At 38.8% G+C, this 13,753-nt stretch overlaps 1 protein-coding gene across 5 annotated transcripts in view; it reads right to left on the bottom strand.

The window, feature by feature from the left end:
- ANKIB1 (ankyrin repeat and IBR domain containing 1) overlaps nt 1-13,753 on the bottom strand; it is an 87,739-nt gene that overhangs the window by 58,454 nt on the left and 15,532 nt on the right. For all 5 annotated transcript variants that reach the window (XR_008209526.1, XM_052695700.1, XM_052695698.1 and 2 more), the window contains exon 2: nt 725-993. Coding sequence is in view for 4 of the 5 variants with exons in the window: in XM_052695700.1 (XP_052551660.1) it covers nt 725-912 (188 nt within the window). In the remaining variant the exon portion in view is untranslated. The remainder of the gene's footprint in view (nt 1-724; nt 994-13,753) is intronic.

Here is a 13,753-nt window from a genome sequence, read left to right as displayed (position 1 = left end):
TAAACCACAATTACCTACTAAAGAAAAGGTTTAGCAATGTTTACTCAGAATTAAATTTATAATATACTAGGCTGGAACAGCTTGTACCTATGATCTCTGGACATGGATAAGATGTGAAACTCCACACTGTTAATCTTTAATTGGTGTTAGAGCACTGACAAAAATAGGCAAGGATGGGAGTAGCTACAATACAGCTGTATATATTGACCAACAATAATATATTTACTCATATTCAAGTTTGCTGCTATTGTCCAAAATGGAAAATAAAATTGGGTAAAAAAAGAATAAATACATATTGTCCCATCTGAAAGTCTATGTAATCAGTATGGCATCTGTTAGTTATGACACAAACAGACTCTTTTCAAACAGGAAAACACAAAGGTTTCTTCCAACACACACCAATCTGTGATCAAGAACAGTAAAATAGTCATTATTTTCAAAGAGCTGTGGCATAGGAGTCATCAGGAAACAATCTGAAATTGTCTACAATGATTTATGGAGAGAGAACAAAGATGAAAAATAAAATTAAAATCTGTTATACCAGACTGGGATTATAGACTAATTTGCATGTTTTCCATTACTATTTGAAAATGTCACAAATTCTGTTGCAACATACGTACATAAACGTGTTCATATGCACACACACAGTACTTATAACCTAGCTAAAACCTTTGAATTTCTTAGATCAGTTATTCAGACAAACAAAATACTGAATTGCACTCACCCCAGGATACGGTTCATTCCATGCCTAGCAGCATAATGGAGTGGAGTATTGTGCTGGTAAGTTTCTCCATACGAAGTATTTGGGTCAAGAGTTTCTTTTAGTTGAGGGTTACTCTCATATATTTGGCAGGCCAGATTTTCATCTCCATTTATAAGAGCTTTGCGGAATTTGGTGGTTGTATTTCCCATGTTGCTATTCTAGCTATCAATGGCACTTTTTCCTTTCCCCTTCATCCACTTGTCATGAGGTTCTGTAACATGCTTCACAGCCTAAAAAGACAAACAGTATGTTAGTTATTTTGTAAAGCACTCTTTCCCAGATGAATTAACCCAGAGCTGCAGCACTGTAAGCGTGCACGTGAAGAGTACTTAGGGCCTAAAACCTCTGCTCACAAATTCCTGAAGTCCTTATAGGTAGGATACACACAAATTCCCAATTATTCACAGATTATTTCCCTATCGAGTATTTTCATTACAGATACTCTTGAAACATAAAGAGGGCCAAGATACATCTATATTAACAGACATGAATGAAAAGTGAATTTCCACCGCTTGAGAAGCAAATAAGAAATTAGAACTGATTTCAAAACATAGTACAACCAAAGACAAGCCCTTCAATAGAGGTAAAATTCTTCAAAAGTACGCAAGAAACCAGACCTCAGTTTAACTGTTACTTAAAGAGCACCAAGTAAAATACGCTTGAAGTACTTATGCACATGTAGGTGGGTTTTTTTGTGCCAGCCAGGTCATGCACACAAACATAGGAATCACTACAGCCCCATCCTAGCAGTTCTGCTAAGGAGATGCTTTAGAACACCAAGCTCATTTTTAAAACAACAGCTGCAGAACAACAGTGACTGGGTCCTCACGGTGCCAGGCAGCACTGCCAGTTGTTGTGCTCTACAGTCTCTTGTCTTTACCTGATGTGAGGGACCAGCAGACTGAGTTACATGAAGACTGGGCAAGCACAGCATCTCAACTCATGAGATAGGACAGGAGAAGCTTATAGGGCCGTCTAAATGAGCATGCTGTGTTTTGTGTCAGAGGGACAGAAAGGGGACTCAGCACCAGGCGGCAGCTGGTAGCACAGTGAACCTTCGGGAGGTCTGTTGTGCACGAGTCACCACACGCAGACCACTGCATGCCAGATCCTTCCCCCACAGCATACACTCTGAGATGCAAATATGCCAGGCACAGCATGATACCACACTGGAATTGATTGTGTTGGGAGCATACAGTCAGACAGGACAGGAGCTTCTATGTACCCACTACCTTATATTCTACTCAACAAGTATAATGACTACTTGGCAAATAAAAGGACTACCTCAACCTTCTGCATTTGCTTGTCTGCAGTTACTGGTGCCCAGGGCAGCTCTAAACAGAAAAAAATCAGATGAATGTAAGGGGTCTAAAGCTGCAGAAAGCCTCAGGGAGTCATGATGTGTATGCAATCCACGTGAGAAGGATTTGGGAAACTCTAAGGGCAAGTTGCAATGCTATACTTTTGTTCCCACAGAGTTGTCCTTGTATGAGCTGCTTTTTGCTACTACTGTGAACTTGCACATCACATTAACAGCAAAAGTATCAAAGAGCAGGACAAGCACACTTGCACACCTTTATTTGCATCTCTGTATGGCTGCAGTTTGCTCAGATTCTGTTCTACATAAGTGCAACTTTCTGCAGTTCTGCACTGTCCTCTCTCTTCAGTTCTTCAGACGGGTCACTTGGGGAAGGCAAGGGAAAACACCCACACATCACCTGGGTATATGGCAGTCTGGGCCATCCTACAAGGGATACAATGGCTATGGTGGCCTCTATTTTAATCCCCTTTTCCTTCAAAATTCCAGTGAAGCAATCTCCATTTTGGAGTAGTTGTGTCCTGCTGCTTGATGGCACCACGGGTCTGCTACAGCAGCTGACCCAGCATGCTGGGCATGGTGCCCTGTGTTCTCCCCTCAGGTCAGGGGCAAGCCCCTGTGAAGCAGCTGGATGTTCACACTACAAGGGATGAACAGGCATTCTGAAAGCAGAAGCACGCCTGTTGTACAGGCAAACCAAAGCCCAACATGAATACTGCAGCATTTGCTATCTTTCTGTTGTCCCTATTTTATAACATAAGCATGCAGATACTATATTCATGTTCTTCAAGAAAGCCCCTGTATGTTCATATTACCATGTCACAGCTTCTGGTGCTTTAAATTAGCCTGCTTCCAGGTACATAAGCAGCTATGCTACTGTAAATATTAAACAGCTTTAGGCTTTAATAAAATACTGTAAGAATCATGGAAAAACTTTCTATTCTCAATAAACCAGCAGTTCATATTACCCTCTACATAAAAACAAAAAGCCCAAAGCTTTCAAGAGCTGGGATCTTAAGAATAACTTGAGAGAATGACTTTCAGTCACATTCGTTAATGAGGAAAGCTTATGATGTTATAGTATCTGCTAATCCCTATTGACTACCAACAGCTCCTGAGACTACAAGCCAGACAAGAAAAAAATGCCCAAAGTACATCCTTTTCCTCAAATCTTCATGCAAATCAGTAACGCAGATCCCACTGGTGCCCTCAAAGAGCGAAACTGCACAAAAAACTTCTTGCATGATTCAGAATTAGGAGGTATCAGCATCAATTGCCGTGTACTCATTTCTGGAACTTAGCACATGGGTAGCTTCTGTCAGCTGCAGAGCATGCTGCCTCTTGCCCCACCTGGCACATTAAACAAACCTGCCTATGGGCAAGGGAGGCTGCTAAGAGTCATATGGGAGATTACGGGGCCCTGAGGGAATCTAAGAGGCTGGAGCACAGTGAGAATGCTGAGATCCTGAAGCAGAAATCTGTATGTACTTGGGGAGGGGGTTGGGAATGCATGGAAGAACTGACAGCCTGAGTGGGGTGGCTGCAGTACAGAAATGGCAAAAATTTAAATTTCGTTAGTTTACTGCACGCTGAGCAGCCTGTTTATTTTTTGATGTAGTACGAATATAGTACATGGTAGAACAATCTTCAAAAATGAATAATATAAAAGAAGTAAGCACACTGCTCAAAGTATTATGCACATTACCATAACATCTGGCAAATTCAGGAATATGCAGCAAGTACTGTGAAACTGACATCTGCTTCCCTAAAAAATATCCTAAAGCCTACGTACACACTCAAGGGCTATATATGATACAGACATGATACAGAAAGATGAACAAAGAAATACAATTGCATACTACTCTACATATAAGGACCACTCTCTAAATCTCAAGATTTTCAGAGTCAAAGGAAAGCAAGAATTTTAAGGATTAAAAAACAGAGCAATGATGTGGCTTTGAACAGAGAAGAGGAACTTTTCCCAAAATCAAGAATCAGCAAGAGGTATTGAAAATTTAGCAAATGGCTAATGCAACTATAATCATCATAGAAAATTAAATATGATGGAATGGGGACAGTGCATGAAAGCACTTCAGGTGAAGGCAAACAGCTTATATTTGATGTGATAGCAAGAAACCAATCTCTGGGAGAACACAAGGAGAGAAGTGACAGGGTCAAAACTAATCCAGAAAACAACTCCCTGTTTAAAATATAGGATACTATAAATTGTGCTAATGTCTTCCAGCCTCATTCAATATCCAAAAGGACATTCATCTTTCTCACTCAGCCTCTTATGCTTCACAAAATTTGGTGGGCCACAGCATGATTTTCTTTTCTGCATCAGACATTAAATGTGTCAGTACAAATACCCTGTGGGTACAGAGGGGCAAAGCTGCCTTTGTACACTGCCAGTAAGAGATGCCTCCCAGCACCTCGGGAAGTCAGAAGAAACCAACACCCAACAGCTGTTGCCTCTCTCAAGCTGCCCAGTGCTTGCTCTATATTCCAGGTCTGCCCGCCTGTGGTTGCCAGCTCAGCTCCCAGCAAACAGACCAACCACTTCAGAGTTCAAAGGAGGTCTTGCTTCAGCTGAAGGAGAAAAAGGACAAAACATGAGCTGATACAGCAAACTTCTGCATCTGAAAATGGCTGAAAGGGGCCTGGGCTGTCTTTATTGGTTTTTGTTTTTTGTTTTTTTTCTTTTCTGTTAGAGGCTTCCAATCCATTATGTGCTCTCAGAGGACAGTAAGCTATAAAGGCTAGCACCGGAACCAGGCAGAAATTCATCTCAGAAAGGAAATACAGTTTGCTCTTTCAACCTCTCCTCTCTTGTGTTTGAAAGTAAAGGGTGTGCAATACATGTGTATCCTCCCAAAAGAGATGGGGCCTGGAAGGCCCAGCCAATTCATGGCCTCAAGGACTGGGACAGGAAAAGGCTTTAAGGCTGGCTCATCAGCTCCCAGCTGCACTGTGCACTGTTCTCTGGGTTTGCATAAACTCAGCATATAAAATTCTTAGGCTATTTTTTAATTTTTTGTATTACAAAAGCATTGCAGTATAAAAAAAATAACAATATGAAAATGGCGGTTTTCAAGTATTTTACCTAAATACAATGAGACTCTAGCAGAGTTTTATATGACAAAGACTTCTGTTTGGTAGGCAGATCTATTTGCTGTATTTTTAAGTTCTACAAAGAAAAAAGAGCTATATCATAGCCTTTATTGTACCACTTGTTGTTACTATTATTGTAACATTTATAACAACCAAAAGTATCCTTACAACCTTTCATATCAAAGAGTACAGGAAAAACTAAATGCAGTGTTTGCTTACTATATCCCTCCACTATTGTTTCAGAATTTCAAACATTCAATCTTCATATTTAAAATAAGAGACTGTTATACTACTCTGTCACTCCCAAATAAAAGTTCCAACTTAAAGCATAAAACCATAATTCTGTTAACATGTATCACTTTAAAGTCTAAAGAAAAATTCTTATAAAGTCAACCAAGAGAAGCGATTCTCTGCTTTGGCATTGAACAAAGAAACTGCTATGGACTTATTAGCAACACTGCTAAAAGCAGCACTTTGATACCACGGCTCCATAAATATTTAACAGAGATGGACACTCCCACAGGAGCCTGAAGAACAAGTATAACATCAAAAAAGAGTGAATACAGAACGAGGTGGGTAGATGAAGGCACAAATGCAATTTTGTTGCAGTTGCACCAGCTGCCCAATTATGATTGATTTTTTCATGGGCATCACCATATTAGTGAGTTTGAAGAAGGACAATTTTAATGGCTTCATAGGATTTCAGAAATAGCTCCTTCCTAGAAATAGGGCCAAGCTGCTTGCTTGAAATTTGTAACAAATACTGTATGAGAGGGATTAGACAGCTATTTTTGAAACCCCTTACTTCTAACACTCATTTTACAGCAGTGTATTCAATAAACAAGACTTTCATGAGATGACATCTCTAAATTTACATTCAACTTCCTTTAATATTAAAGCAAGTTCTCTTGCTGAAATGTAGCATGTGATTGTAGCACTGTAGCAGCAGTTTTCTGTCTTGGGAAATCAGAGAAGGAAAAGGGAGACATACTATACTACACAGCACAGCTTAGCAAACTTATCAAAATTAGTAAAAAATACTTAGGTTCAACTGTGAGAAGAAAATGCTAAATATTTCTTGCACAAAAAAATCTTTTATCTATTATAACAAGCAAAAATCATCAGTAGAACTTGATACCATTTAAACACTTTGTTATTCAACTCTGTAACCCTGTAAAGTTTGAATACAAGTTGTTGGCTAAAAAATTTAAAAAACATATTTTGTACTCAAAAGTATTTTTTTCATGTAAACTACAAGAACATGATTGTGAAGAAGACAGACATTACACAGTCACTAACAATGATGCCTTAATATCATCAAAATACATTATTACTAAAATTGGTCTATGTGCCGTTTTTTATACCCTTGCAAAGACAACTGAATGAACCGCCCAGACAAAAAGGATAATGCTGAAAATAAAAAATATTATTCTGCATTCTAACAGCATATTCTGTTCTAAGCACAGTTAGCTCAAAAGGTAACTATTTTATTTGCTTTGGATACTGCAGTTAAACAGCCCATTTTTAAAAGGTGAGTTTATAAAATATTTACTGCAGTCTGTCCTGCATTACAAATCAAATCATTTGCAGAAGGGAATCATGAACAGCTTCATGTTTTAGGAAAAAGACGAGTAACCTGCTATATTTAGAGTGTTGCACCATAATGCTGGTGCAACTCAAAAGTTATGTTCAAGAATTCTCAGAATACCAGGTCCTTTCAAAGCACTGATTTATCCTTTCTTCTCTTGCTCCCTCCTCTCTCCATGAAATGCTAAAAAATTGTCCTAATTGCTACCAGGAGGACAATATTAAAAATAAAACATTCGAAAATGCTTGCTTACTTAATGCCTAGCTGGCAGAGATGTCTATAATTAAGATATATTAGAAAATATTAGGTTAAGGCTAATTTTTAAAAGCTTGAAGATTTTAGATTTACCAAACTTAAATCACTGGGCAAAAATTTCCCTTGCTGGACACCTGCCCATGGAGAAATATCCCCACCAAGTTCTACATAACAACTATGCAAGAAAAGCTAGCAAATCATATTATGGAAAAGAGATACTTGATTTTTTTTTTTTTTAACTAACTTGGTTTTCTTGTTGCTGTTTTACACTGAAATATTCTAAGGTTTGTGCCAAAAGAGCTCCTCAACATGAAACAATGGAAGCATCCTATCCACTTTAAACCTTCTGAATGGAGCTGACACTGTCAAACTCAGTTTTATATTTAATATGCCAAAGTAAAGACCAAAAAATAAAATTAATATTCCAATGTAGAAAACAAATATACAAATATAATGCCTTAAACCTTTGTAGAAAGATAGCCAATACATACGTTCTCTTTGTTTTAAATACTAAGATTGAAAATAACATTGAGAATTCGATTGAATCAAATGTAGTACAGAGTCATGAAGGAATTATTTCCTCATATGTCTGGAGGATAGAGAGCTTAGTAACTTACATTACAAACTTTTCCTGCTGGTATGTGTGTGCATACTTAGAAGGTTTGAAGTTATTACTGAAATTGGCCATTTTAGACTTCAGCTTGCTAACTCAGGCACAAAGGCTTTGACGCAGGTGGAATATTTCCGTTCAGACACACTTCTTTTGCCCATGTCCAACTCAGGCTCGTGGAGAAAAAATAATTTTAAGCACGCCTCTGGCTTCCTTTGCCTTGATACACTGTCAGCTATGCAATCAGGACAGATGTAGCAGAGATAAGAAGCAGGTATAACTTTATGGAAACAAATCTACATTTTGTAGCTGAAGTAATTGCTACATGAATTTCCATGGCGTTGTCTGCGGTATTTACACTCCTCATCATCAAAATGAAATGTGGTAAATCCACTGGGAGCAGGTAAATAAACATACAGAAGCACAAGATACCATAGAGTCAAATGAGCACAGCATTCCTGCAGATAGTAAAAAAAAATAAAAAAATAAAAAAATAAAAACATAACAGCCCCATTTAAAAGGTGTATCTGTTTCAATACATCCTTTTTTGTTTCCTAAGAGAGCAACAGTTCAGTACAATAGAACAGAATTATCATTCTGTAACTGTACCCTGGAGTATGAAATAGTCTCACTCGTAATTGCAGATTATTTCAGATTCATCCCAGGACACCATATTTTTGGAAAATTATTTAAAAACAAACAAAAAACACAACAACAACAACAACAACAAAAACACAACAAAATCTGCAAAGTTCTCTGAAATCCACATATGGGGATAGCTTTTCACTCCTCTGCTTAAGTAGACTAATCAAATCCTAAATAATCTAAAATACCTGTACCTAGTACAGTACTGACATTACTACCCAAAGATCTCATCTATCTAGATCTGCAGCTGAAGAAACACAGTAAGAAATGCTCAAAATTCTTGTAGATTAACTCAAGCTAAGTGCAGGAATGTTTGATAGTTCTGGCATTATAATTTCAAACACAGCGTTTGTTGTTGTATAACAAATACACGATAGACTGCTCAACCTACTAAAATACCTCAAAACACTTCTGACACTGCATAAAATACTGGTAGCTCAATAAATGCCTATAGAAGTGTTTTCTCTACAACAGGTCACATCACTTTTGCATCACGTACCCCAGAAGCAAAAGTGAACAAGTATCATCCAGTCTTCTATATAAAGATGTACAAGCAGTGATGACTCAGAACAGTTTGCATCAGTAACACACTGACAAATATGAAATAGAGACTGGCAGTGTTCCCTCAGTCCCTCTCACACTGGCAGCACGAGAGCTCCATTCAAACGCTTCTGATGCCTTTCTCCTTACCCTCACACTCCAAGGTCACTGTGCCAGCTGGGTGGGAGCTTCTTTTCAAGAAGGGCTGGAACATGTTTTGTTTAACTGTACAACAAGCAATGATCCAGCTCAGTTCAGTTAAAGACAAAGGTCTATCACCTCTAAAATCAGTTCCAACAGACAAAAGATACATGGTAAAACACCAAGAATTACAACAGAAAGGCTTACAGGGTAATGGATGGGGGAATAAACAGACTGGCCCTGTGTAGAGCCTAGAGTTCAAAAAAAAAAATGTGTGGGTTCCTATGAGATTGAGATGCTTAGAAAAATAGAGGGTAATCTCAAGCAGTGTGTGCATGTTTGGGTACCATAACATTAGAAGAACAGAAAACTATTACAGAGCATCCAAAGGAAAATTGAAAAGATGGTGAGGAGTCTAAAGGGCAAGAGGTATGAGAAGCAGCTGAGGTCCCTGTGTTTGCTCAGCCCAGAGCAGAGGAGCTGAGGGGAGACCTGATGGTGGCTGCAGCTCCTCACAGGGAGCAGAGGGGCAGCACTGAGCTCTGCTCTGTGTGACAGCGACAGGCAACGGCATGGAGCTGCGTCAGGGGAGGGCAGCTGGGGGTCAGGGGAAGGGTCTGCACCAGAGGGCGGTGGGCAGGGAACGGGCTGCACAGGGCTGTGGGCACGGCCCCAAATGCCGGAGTTCAAGGAGTATTTGGACAGCCTTCAGACACAGGTTTGGATTTTCAGTGGTGCTGTGTGGAGTCAGGAGTTGGACCCAGAGGTCCTCGTGGGTCCCTTCCAACTTGGGATATTCTATTCTGTGAATGCTGTTAGGAACAGAAATGGGCCACAGCAACACAAGAACAGCTATAAAAAACCTACAAGGAACTTAATTAGCCAGCCTAAACAGGGGGCAATGTACCCTGACTCTGTCTTGACTAAGTTCAGGATGTGTTTTTCAAGTACACTTGCTTAGCTTAAAACAGCTTAAAAGCCTTGTTAACATTCAGGTGAACAGGTTTGAAACTGCACTGTAGCCTGAAAAGAACCCTCTGGAGAGCCTCTGTTATCTGGCCAGCTAAAAGCTCTATTGTTAGCACAATACCAGCGCCATTAAACTGATACAAAAGAAATCCAAACTTTTTGGCCTTCCAGGCACATCCACAGAAAGCAAAAATAAAGATGCTGCTAACACGGGGCTGCTCAAGATCAGAATCCTCCACAGGAAAATCTGAACAAATTCTTGTACATTGAAAAACCTTAATACAGTCCTGAAGCACACACTGCCCACCTTAGCAACACTTTCTAATAGGGGAAGTGAACCATTTGGTAGGGTCACACTGTGGCTCTACTTTGTAAATATGAAAAAGGTCTAGATGGTGGATCTCACCAAATAAAACCACGAATACACAAAGAAAGTCAACTGCAATCAGGCTGTATATAGCTGGCAGTGCTCCACCTACTTTTTAAAAACATACAGTCACGTTCTGTAGAAATATTGAAAATTTGAAGTCAGTGCCATTCTAACATAAAAAATTACTGGTTTATGAATAAGTTATTTTAATTAAGCAAAAAGAGAAGTAAAAGAGTTGAGCAAGCAAATAAAATTGGGTTTTCAAGATAGATTCTCCCAAAACATTTGCTGCACTTCTAATTGTCAGAGTAAAGCAACAATCAGAATCCTATCACTGACTTCTGACCAAGGGAAAAAATGTTCAGCCTCTGGACTGCTGGCAGTCTGCAGGATGTAACAGTTCAGAATAAACTAATCAACCTTAGGCTTTGAAGACTGACAGAGGACATCTCTACTTGGTGTATTATAATTATTACATACCTATCTATGGGGTGAAACTTTCTAAAATACATTCTACATTAAAACAGTATCTGTTTCTATGCTATTCAAGTGGGCAGTGAGGAAAGCATATTAACTGCCAGAGAAAGATGACAAGCAACATTCACAGAAGTGCTGGACTAGAAACAAACACGCACATACTTTTGTTTCCTGGAAGCATTCTTCCTTGCTAGTTTGTTCTCCATAAAGCTAAAAGACAATGTGACCTCGCTGATCTTCCAAAGATATCGCGATTTTTTTCAGATGAACGAACAAATCAATTTCCTTTCAACAAAGAGGCAATTTAACTGGTCAGCACTCCTTCAAAGCAACACATTCATTTGAGGTCTAAACACAGAATCCAGGAGATCACTATGTGTTTGAAATGAAACAGATTCCCACAGCAAAACACAGTATTTCTACACAGTGTTTCCAAAGAGTTTTACAACATTTCAGAGAGACAACTTGAGGAACTGCTTAACTCCTTCAAGTCAAAGATGTGCACATCCTGTTTGCTGAGGTGCTCAGTTCCCAGGATCCTGAGAACACTGCTGCAACAAACTTGTCCCTCAGCTAACCAGACTGTCATTACTTGCACCTTGCCCATGCCCATACCCAAAAATTAGTTGCAGTTTTGATAAAATATTTAATATACCTAATGCTGACTCTGACAGGGAAATGGCAAAATACATACCAGATCTAACCTAATGTTAATTTACACAATTCTGTGATTAAAAATGTAACTTGAAATGTTATGCCAAAAGTTAAAAACACATATGCTGAAATATTGGGTTGTTTATTCCACTGGGTACAGACTCTTTAATCACACACATAAAGGTATGCATAACAAAATTTAATTATAGCATGTCACTTACAGTTTGTTTTTGTGAAGATTATACTTAACTCTAGTGTAATTGCAGTGAAACACAGTGTTGTTGGTATGATAGTGATTTTGGATGCAAGATAACATCAAGCCAAAGAAAGTAAAGAAAAAGAGTGGGAATAAAGATTACCTAACATAACAAAAAACAGCAACTCACCTCCCTCTCAAGAAAAAAAAAAAAAAAAAAAAAAGATATCCCAAAAAACACACACAAAAAACATCCCTTATTTTGAATCAGTTGTCCTCTTAATAAAATCAGTGTACCTCGTGACTGGCATAGACAGTAATGCAACCCTAATGAGTGCTGTTCTTAGTAGAATTCTACATTGACTTTTACTGTGTAAGGCAAGCAGTGGAGGAAAGAAAAAGTACCAGAGCATCCTATTGTGCAAAACCTGACCCGTTTTATATCAAATTGCATGAAATGGAGTACAGAGGCTTAATGTTACAAAGATAACCTAAAAAAAGTATTTGTTTTATCCAAGTTTTATCCAAATTAAATTTGTGTAACTTTATTTGAAAAGATCTTCAGCTGTTTACTTGGAGTAACTGTATGGACACTGGGATGATACAACAGCTACCTGTGTTTGGTGGAACGTTCTCCATGATTGCTCCCAAGAGCAATGGTAAAGCCAGGCATAGAAGACAGGAACAGCAGCTCTGTCATCTCTCCTGTGCTCCCACAGCTCTTGCTGGCACCCAGAGCAGGCAGTGGGAAAAAGAGGCAGCCAACAAGCCTGGCTGGATTGCCAGGAGCAAGAAGAATGCAGGATTTCAGGGAAAACAGCCTAAAGAGCTGGTGGGCAAAAAGTCAAAACAGGAATGGGAAAGGACAATAAAGAGTCGCATCATCCACACACCATTGCAATGAATGCTATATAAGGAAAACCAAGTAGGTGTTTATTTAAACTGACAGACATAAGGGCATACACAAGTAGGTGAATTGTAGTTGCCCTACAAACATTCCTTATTCTGGCTTTTATTTCTTGGAAATGATTGGGATCACATAAGTCCCTTAAAACGATATCTACTTTCTTGAAACTTTCTCAAGTAATCTATGTCTGTGTTACTAGTCCATACAATATGCCAGCCAGGACAAGGTTTCCTTCAAGAGCAAAGAGAGAGCAAGGAATGAACTCAAGTTGACAGAAAACCCCGCAGTACTCCTTACTCATTATGTCACAAAGGTTTTAGTTCACCTACATTACATAATTTAGTCACAGCGTGATTCTCGGTCACTATTTTGAATGCAAGAGGTCAAAACAGAATATTTAATTGTGAATATGCAGTCTTGCATTGGTGACTATCTGCTGTATACACAGTAACTACATACGCTTTACATCCTTCTATAAGTCATCCAAACTCAGAGTACCAGGTAGCTCTATTCAGTTTTTCCTGAAGCATACCATTGTTTTTATGACTTTGAAATGACTTGGAGCCATCAACACTGCAGGACACAATCAAAGCAACCGAATCTAATTGCCTCTTTCCACAGGTTATGACATTTCTGATGCCCAGATTACTGAAGAACTGTCACTTATTCACAGAACCAAGTTCCTCACAGTGCATTATTTTTCATAATTTTGTTGCCAGAAAATACATCCCCCAACCAGTGTCACTGAGCAAGCTTTCCTTCTCAAGTTAGCAACTAGCTGTTCAAATGAGTCAATGAGTCTCCCTGAAGCATAAACAAACCATTAATATTACTACTTCTCCTGACATCTAAACTTAAAAAAAGAGTATTACAATGTGTTTTAAAATTCAAAACATTAAAGGTCTAAGCCATAAGCAAAGGAAGCAGGCCTATGACAGAAATAAAGTTATTTTTCATTTCATGTTTCACTTCTATGCTCGTTACATAGCTGAGATTGCTGAGAAGTGTGGAGTGCTGACCATTGAGATCTCTGCTCAATCCTGCTTGGCCCACACTTCTTGTGTGTGCAAAGAACTGTAGTTAACACAGACCCCACTCTTATCATTCTTTCAAAAATCCTGTCAGACTTCTCTGTTTCAGTCTTTTTTAAACAGCAAAACCTTGACATAAAACCTGTTCTTTATTTTCTAAACCACAGCATTCCAGTTA

Source organism: Tympanuchus pallidicinctus, unplaced genomic scaffold (assembly GCF_026119805.1).
Source record: "Tympanuchus pallidicinctus isolate F22 unplaced genomic scaffold, pur_lepc_1.0 scaffold3, whole genome shotgun sequence".
Lineage (NCBI taxonomy): Eukaryota > Metazoa > Chordata > Aves > Galliformes > Phasianidae > Tympanuchus > Tympanuchus pallidicinctus.
This window is presented reverse-complemented; position numbering and strand designations above follow the sequence as displayed.